Source organism: Ostrea edulis, chromosome 8 (genome assembly GCF_947568905.1).
Source record: "Ostrea edulis chromosome 8, xbOstEdul1.1, whole genome shotgun sequence".
In the NCBI taxonomy this organism is placed as follows: Eukaryota; Metazoa; Mollusca; class Bivalvia; order Ostreida; family Ostreidae; genus Ostrea; species Ostrea edulis.
Window position 1 is genome coordinate 7,749,016 of NC_079171.1, and position 9,069 is coordinate 7,758,084.

At 40.9% G+C, this 9,069-nt stretch overlaps 1 protein-coding gene across 1 annotated transcript; it reads left to right on the forward strand.

The window, feature by feature from the left end:
* The first annotated feature begins 7,549 nt into the window (after nucleotides 1-7,549).
* LOC130049395 (death-associated inhibitor of apoptosis 1-like) lies at nucleotides 7,550-8,756 on the forward strand. Its single transcript, XM_056146852.1, has 3 exons — nucleotides 7,550-7,828; nucleotides 8,151-8,370; nucleotides 8,626-8,756. The coding sequence occupies exons 1-3, from the start codon at nucleotides 7,550-7,552 to the stop codon at nucleotides 8,754-8,756; spliced, it is 630 nt and encodes a 209-aa protein (XP_056002827.1).
* The last annotated feature ends 313 nt before the right edge of the window (nucleotides 8,757-9,069 follow it).

The following is a 9,069-nucleotide window of genomic DNA, read 5'->3' on the forward strand; positions in this document are numbered from 1 at the left end:
ATGTTTCTAGGATAAATGGTTTTAATTTTTTTCAATTATTTCTAAAAATGAAAAACTTTCAGGGGCAATAACTCATAAAAGGGGTCGAAGAATATTTTCGCAATGAATAGATTGAAGAGTCTCCTTGAATCGTTGAAGACATTGGTGAAGGTTTGGTGTCTCTACGGTCTATGGTTTCAGAGGAGTAGCGATAACAAAGTTAATACTGTAAAAGGTAATAACTTTTAAAAGGGTCAATCTTAGGGTACAGGAATTGAATCTTTAAAATAGATTTAAAACGACATACTAAAGATGCAATGATATGTAGTATATGTTGAAAGACAAAAGAGATATAAAAAGAGCTAAATTTCTCATATTTTGAATGACCTTGACCTTTGACCTTGACATAAATTAAAAGGTCAAAGGATGAAGATTCTAATGCAGTTGGTCCCATGTCTCTAGGATAAATGGTTTTAATTTTTTTCAATTATTTGTAAAAATGAAAAACTTTCAGGGGCAATAACTCATAAAAGGGGTCGAAGAATCTTTTTGCAATGAATAGATTGAAGAGTCCCCTTCACTAGTCGAAGATATTGGAGAAGGTTTGGTATCTTTACGGTGTACGGTTTCGGAGGAGTAGCGATAACAAGGTTAATACTCTAAGGGGCAATAACTTTTAAAAGGGTCAGTCTTAAGGTACAGAAATTAAATCTTTAAAATAGATTTAAAAGGACATACTAAAGATGCAATGATATGTAGTATATGTTGAAAGACAAAAGAGATATAAAAAGAGCTAAATTTCTCATATTTTGAATGACCTTGACCTTTGACCTTGATATAAATCAAAAGGTCAAAGGATGAAGATTCTAATGCAGTTAGTCCCATGTCTCTAGGATAAATGGTTTGAAATTTTTTCAATTATTTGTAAAAATCAAAAACTTTCAGGGGCAATAACTCATAAAAGGGGTCGAAGAATCATTTCGCAATGAATAGATTGAAGAGTCTCCTTGACTAGTCGAAGACATTAGTGAAGGTTTGGTATCTTTACGGTGTACGGTTTCGGAGGAGTAGCGATAACAAGGTTAATACTCTAAGGGGCAATAACTTTTAAAAGGGTCAGTCTTAAGGTACAGAAATTAAATCTTTAAAATAGATTTAAAAGGACATACTAAAGATGCAATGATATGTAGTATATGTTGAAAGACAAAAGAGATATAAAAAGAGCTAAATTTCTCATATTTTGAATGACCTTGACCTTTGACCTTGATATAAATCAAAAGGTCAAAGGATGAAGATTCTAATGCAGTTAGTCCCATGTCTCTAGGATAAATGGTTTGAAATTTTTTCAATTATTTGTAAAAATCAAAAACTTTCAGGGGCAATAACTCATAAAAGGGGTCGAAGAATCATTTCGCAATGAATAGATTGAAGAGTCTCCTTGACTAGTCGAAGACATTAGTGAAGGTTTGGTATCTTTACGGTGTTCGGTTTTGGAGGAGTAGCGATAACAAGCTTTTATTGCAAAAGGGGCAATAACTCCTTGAGGGGTCAAAGTTCATATACGCAGGGTGAACTGCCAAAATCTTTTAAGGAGTACATTCTTATGGACTATAAGTCTTTTCGATAAATCTTGAAACTCAAAATCACGGGGAGGAAAAATAATAATAATAATAATAATAATAATAAACAGAAGAATATCAATAGGTCTTTCCACAGAAAGATGGAAAGACCTAATAATAAACAGAACAATATTAAAAGGTCTTTCCACAGAAAGGTGGAAAGACCTAACTAGTAATCCTAATTGTTCGCGAACAATTAGAGGTCTTTCCACCTTTTCTGGATTTGTTTCTTGACCTTCAATCTTGATCCATTCTTCAGTAGGTCAAATGAGGCCAAAAAACTTTCAAGTCAATGTAAACTTGCAAAACTTTCAGGGGCCATAACTATTTAAAGGGGTTGGTGAATCTTTTCGCACTGAATAGATTGAAGAGTCTACTAAATCAGTACAAAACATTAATGATTAAGGTTTGGTATCTCCAGGGTTAACGGTTTCGAAGGAGTAGTGATAACAAGCTTTATTTCTAAGATGGGCAATAATTTTTAAAGGAGCCCGGCTTAAGGGCCAAGAAAGATGTTTTAATTGGTTTTAAAAGAACATACTAATGATGCAATGAAAAATGATGTATGTTGAAAGACAAAAGAGATATAAAAAGAGCTAAATTCTCAATATTTGAAGTAACTTTGACCTTTGACCTTTACCTAATATTCAGGGTCAAAGGTCAATGATCACATTGCAGTTGGTCCAATGTTTCTATGATTATACGTTTAAAAGTTAACGATTAGCACAAACACATAAAAGGGCAATAACTCATATAAGGGGTCAGCGGATCCTTTCACACTGAGTATGTTGAAGTTGTGCTTTGATAAACCGAAGACATTGGTGAAGGTTTGGTGTCCCTATGGTCTATGGTTTCAAAGGGGTAGCGATAACAAGGTTAATAATGTAAGGGGAAATAACTTTTAAAGGGGTCAGTCTTAGGGTACAGGTATCAAATCTTTAAAATGGATTTAAAAGGACATACTAAAGATTAAATTATATGTAGTATATGTTGAAAGACAAAAGAGATATAAAAAGAGCTAAATTTCTCATATTTTGAATGACCTTGACCTTTGACCTTGACATAAATTAAAAGGTCAAAGAATGGAGATTCTAATGCAGTTGGTCCCATGTCTCTAGGATAAATGGTTTTAATTTTTTTTAATTATTTGTAAAAATCAAAAACTTTCAGGGGTAATAACTCATAAAAGGGGTCGAAGAATCTTTTCGCAATGAATAGATTGAAGAGTCTCCTTGACTAGTTGAAGACATTGCTGAAGGTTTGGTATCTTTACGGTGTACGGTTTCGGAGGAGTAGCGATAACAAGGTTAATACTCTAAGGGGCAATAACTTTTAAAAGGGCCAGTCTTAAGGTACAGGAATTAAATCTTTAAAATAGATTTAAAAGGACAAAATAAAGATGCAAGGATATGTAGTATATCTTGAAAGACAAAAGAGATATAAAAAGAGCTAAATTTCTCATATTTTGAATGACCTTGACCTTGATATAAATCAATAGGTCAAAGGATGAAAGTAGTATAAGGCGTCCCGATAGGGGGTTCAACTGAGTGCACTTTTTATGCAAATGAGGTCAAGTAAGGGCGTTTTTGATTGGTCAAGCGGTGTCGGGGTCAACGGAGTGCACTAGGACGGGGTCAACCCCAGCAGGGGTTGTAGAGCGGGTGAATAGGTTGGCCTATGGCCACTGGTCTATGATGCGGTACTTTCGCTTTGAGTTCCTGGAATGAGTTCCTGCTATTTTTCTGAAAATCCAGTGAAATCCTGTGTATTAAATCTAAAAGAATAACAGTGTATTAAATCTAAAAGAATAACACAAGGTTTTAAGTTGACATGTTTATTAAAGAACAATAGTACAATCCCCAGAGCTGGCACGGTCCCTAGTTTTACCCAGCGCTGTCTACAGGTAATATATATAAAGCGGCGCGCGGTGCATTGGGTGTCACTTTCGACATCATGTCAGACAAGTTACCTACTGGACTTCCACGGAGTTATATTGAACAGCGATTGAGATTTTTGAATGATCAGCTGAACAGACAACGGCAGCGTGAATTACAACTCCGCAGAGAGAATCAACGACGACTACAGTATTTACAGCGGGGAGGGGGGAAAAAGAAACTCATTTCGGATTATTACAAAATTCAACTGGAACGAGGACGTCAATCACGGAAATTTAAAGTCAAGGAAAATGTCTACAATGTTGCTTTCAAACCTATTCCAGAGAAAGAAAATACAGCCTTCATTCGTCGGCTCTTCCGGGATATGTTAAAAAATGTGAAACAGGAAATGCAGTGCAATCCCAATGATTATCTACGTTTAAATATTCGGCACCCGTCTCTGGATTCAGCTATTTGGTACGAATTTACGCAGTCCAATCAGCTCAACGAGGACAAAATTCTGAACAAAATAGAATCCGTCCAGCAATCTAAAAAGGAATTCCTAATCACCGACGGGGCAGTGCAGATGGATTTTTTCCATGTCAAATATCCACAAGGCAGCGGGTGCACTAAGAAAAAACATCTACACGTGGATAAGGAGAAATTCAAAAACTCCAAGAGAGCGATCGTTCGCATTCAAAATCCTGAGGATTCTCTCTGCTTGTCCCGGGCTATTGTGGTAGCACGTCTACACAGCCAGAAATCAAACGACCCGGCATGGGAAACGAAATGGTTACGCATGAGAAAAGGGGATAAAGATTCTCTCGATCAGAAACGAGAAGCGATAGCCTTGATGGAACAAGCTGGGTGTGTTATGAACCAGCCGTGTGGGCCGCGTGAATGGGAGCAATTACAGCACGCGCTCGCCCCACAGTATCGATTGAAAATATTTCAATTCAAAACGAATACAACTCGTTTACGACTGGAACCTATTTACAAAGGACCAGGGCACGGGACTTGTTTGAATATCCTGCTGAATAACGAGCATTACGATGCCATTGTGTCTATGCCTGGAGTGACGGAAAACGGATACTATTGCGATTATTGCGATGTTGGTTACAGTCACATTGAAGATCATCGGACCGTCTGTCCTCATCGATGCTCATTTTGTTTAGCCGATACCCCCTGTACCCCGGACGGGACTCAGACGAATTGCCCTCATTGTAAGGGATTTTTCAGAAATGCAGCTTGTTACCAGAACCATTTAAAACCCTACAGCAGTAATACAACGACCACGGTCTGCAGTTTAATGGGGCGTTGTAACCAGTGTCAGAAATGGATGTCCAAGAAATTATTAAAACGCCACGCGTGTGGGGGTCAAACCGAATGCCGCATCTGTCACAAAGTCGTCACCATGCCTCATCACTGCTTTGTACAGACGAAACCCAAACCTAAGAAAGAAAAAGAAGAAGAAGAGGAGTTGAAAATATACATTTATTACGATTTCGAATGCAGTCAGGAAAACGGTATTCACATTCCCAATTTATGCGTGGCAGAACGTGTGTGTCAACATTGCGACAGTGTGGATATCGACAAGCCCTGTTCTCATTGTGAAGGATTCGGATCACAACGCCGCTTCCTATTTCAAGGACCCGACACGTTAAAACAGTTTATGGAATGGCTCTTACAGAGCGAGACCGATGAGCAAGGCCATGTGGAACTCAAACACGATGAAGCCACCATCATTGCCCACAATTTCAAAGGATACGATGGGCAGTTTATTTTGAATTACCTGGTTCACACGGCGTGTATCAAACCCACCGTCATCCTGAACGGCAGTAAAATCTTATCCATGCAAGTCTTGGGGTTGAGATTCATCGATTCTTACAACTTTCTACCCTTTGCTCTTGCCAAGATGCCCTCTGCTTTCGGATTAGCGGAATTGAAAAAAGGATATTTCCCGCACTTTTTCAACACGACAGAGAACCAGCAGTATGTGGGTCCTTACCCGGCCGCTCATTTCTACAATCCTGACGATATGTCCACCGCCAATCGTGAAGCCTTCTATACTTGGTACCATCAACAAGAGGGCAAAGTCTTTGATTTCCAGAAAGAATTCTTAGCTTACTGCATCTCGGATGTGGATATTTTACGCCGGTGTTGTGCCCATTTCAAGTCCACCCTGTTTGATCTGGTGGAAGTAGACCCCTTTCAAGAATCCATCACGTTTGCCAGCACGGCTAATTTAGCCTACCGACGAGGATTCATGGTTGAAAATACCATCGCCATCATTCCCAATATGGGCTACCGGCCAGCACGACGATATTCAACTAAAGCTTGTCGATGGTTCGCCTGGCTAGAACATCAACATCACTGCATACGACATGCTAGAAATGGGGGCGAAGTCACGCTTGGACCCTATACAGTAGATGGGTATGATGAGGAATCTCGTATCGTGTACGAATTCTATGGCTGTTACTGGCACGGCTGTCCCACCTGTTTCCCGAATCTGTTGACTGACATGCATCCTCATCGTGTTCAGCATACGTATCAAGACCTCTACCTGGACACCTTAAAACGAGCCAGTGCTTTAGAAGACCAAGGCTATACAGTCGTGAGCATATGGGAACACGAGTTTGATCGTCAGACCCAGACCAATCCCGACTTACAGGAATTTTTACAAGGAGTCGATATACAAGATCCTTTGAATCCCCGTGACGCTTTGTACGGAGGCCGGACCAATGCTACACGACTGTATTGTGAGGAGGGTGACATGCGATACGTGGATGTCTGTTCCCTGTACCCGTACGTGTTGAAATACAAGCCATTTCCCGTCGACCATCCCCAAGTCATCACCAGCCATTTCACCGATGTCAGAGACTATTTCGGGCTCATTCGTTGTCGTGTCCTCCCACCCCGAGAGCTGTATCACCCCGTATTACCTTACAAGACCGGGGGTAAATTACTCTTTCCCTTATGCCGCACCTGTGCGGAACAGCGCAACTTAGGACCCGACGAGCGGTGCCAGCACACCGATTCTGAACGCAGTCTCACGGGCACCTGGGTGACCACCGAACTTCACAAAGCATTAGATCTAGGCTATCGTCTCGACCGCATTTACGAAGTTTGGCATTTTGAGAAAACCAGTGACCACTTATTTCGAGCGTATATCAACACCTTTTTGAAAATTAAACAAGAAGCTTCCGGATTCCCCGAGGATTGTCAAACAGCCCAACAGCAGCAACATTACATTGAGGAAATTCAGCAACGAGAAGGCATTGCCATGAATCCGGCAGACATCCAGAAAAATCCGGTCCGAAGAACCATTGCCAAACTCTTTTTAAATTGTTTGTGGGGAAAATTTGCTCAACGATTACAATTACCCAAATCCCTGTATCTCACGGAAGAAGAAGAATTACAACAGAAATTACAAGATGCCACTTTAGAAGTCAAAGGCATCGAACTCTTAGAAAATCGTGAACGCCCCGAATGTGATATGATGCTGATCAATTATCAGGAGAAAGAAGAATTTTTAGAAGACTGTCCCTTTGGAAACGTGGTGCTGGCGTGTTTTACAACAGCTCATGCTCGTTTACATTTGTACGAGACGTTACAGCCTTTGGGAGAGCGTGTCTTATACTTTGACACGGATAGTATCATCTATCAGCACGACGAGACCCAGTTCAATCCGACCATTATCAACAGTTTAGGCGGCTGGACCGATGAATTGGGTGGAGATCGTATCATCAAGTACATGTCGGGCGGGCCCAAAAATTATGCATACGAGACCCAGGGGGGAAAATCTGTCTGCAAAGTCAAAGGATTGACACTCAATTATCGTGCCTCTAGAGTCGTGTCTCTCGATACGTTGGAAAAAATGTTAAAAGGAGAAGAAGAAGAAGTCCATGTCCGCTATCCACACTTTATTCAACGAACCCGCCAACATGATGTGCGAACCATTCCTCTGGTGAAGAAATACCGCATGGTGTATGATAAACGTCAACGTATTCATAACTATGACACGCTGCCTTACGGGTATTAAAAAGGACATGCTAGAGAAAACCATCAGTCGGCAAAATGACGGACTACGAATCACTACATAACCCGGGTACACCACGTTATGCTCTACTGTCAGATCGAGTAGCGTCGTTTGAAAATGCTCCCGAACACTTGCAGAACCTATTACCTACCATTGCAGAAGCGGGATACTTTTACAAAGGGTACGGGGATAACACGTGCTGTTTTTATTGCAACTTTGGACTTCACCATTGGGGAGCTGTCGACAATCCTTGGATACAACATGCTTATTGGTATCCTCACTGTCCTTACCTGAAGTGTAATAAGGGTAAACAATGGGTACGACAAGCCTTCAATGCCTATGCCCGCGCTAAAGACAGTGGTTGCGATTGGGAAGGCTTACCCTTAGACGCGGCAGGGAATCCAATGTGTACCCAGAAATGTCACATTTGTTTAGAACGAGACTTGAGAATTGCTTTTTTACCTTGTGGTCATTTATGTACTTGTGCTATATGTGCTACGGGACTGAAACAATGTCCTATTTGTAGACATAGTGTTGAGCAAGCTGTACGTATTTTTATTTGTTAATAAATATGTATGATCCCATGAACTTGTGTCATTTATCAAGATGTATACCTACGAGACACTTGAACCTTTTCAGTTGAAACATGAATTTACCATGGTGGTGGCTGGACCCTCTAAATCGGGTAAAACAGAATTTGTCAAGCAACTGGTGCAAAATACACAGTGGATTGCACCGCCTCCCGAAAAGATAGTATGGTGTTATCGAGAATGGCAGTCCGCGTACGAATCCTTACAGGACAAGGTCACTTTTATCCGCAATATACCTCAAGACGATGAGCAGATAGTGGCGGATCTCAGTACGCGTCATCTACTCATTTTTGATGATATGATGGGAGGTAAAGCCATCGAATCGATTGTCGACTGGTTTACGCGCAAAGCGCATCATCGCAATACCAGTGTCATTTATATCACACAAAATCTGTTTGATCGAGCAGTACAACATCGTACCATCAGTCTGAATGCTCACTATCTTGTGCTGTTTAAAAATCCTCGAGATAAATCTCAGATTGGGGTGTTAAGTCGGCAATTACAAATGCCGCATTTACTTCCAGCCTATGAGGACGCCACCCGTGTACCTCACGGGTATTTACTAGTGGACTTGAGTCCTCAGACGTCGGACGATTTAAGATTAAGAAGTCAACTCTTTACCAACTTGGCTGTGCACATGCCCCCGAGAGTATAAATAATGTCACATCATGGGCAGGTGTATCATTCGAAAGACAGTCTTCATCATGGGTAGACCTTCCGCGAAGAGTAAATTAGTCAAAACGTTACGCCGTTTACAACGGGAACGGGATCCCGTTCAACGGAGCCATCTCATTGAATTAGGACGTAGAGCCTTACTCAACTGGTTTGCGATGGGCGCTCGAAATTTATTGCGAGGCGTCTTACCAGGCAATAAAATCACTCAGCGGTTCATTCAATCCCATCGCCAAGACTTGAGTGTCATTGCCGATAAGAAGTCCAATGAAGAAGAGCGTAAAAAAGCCATTTTG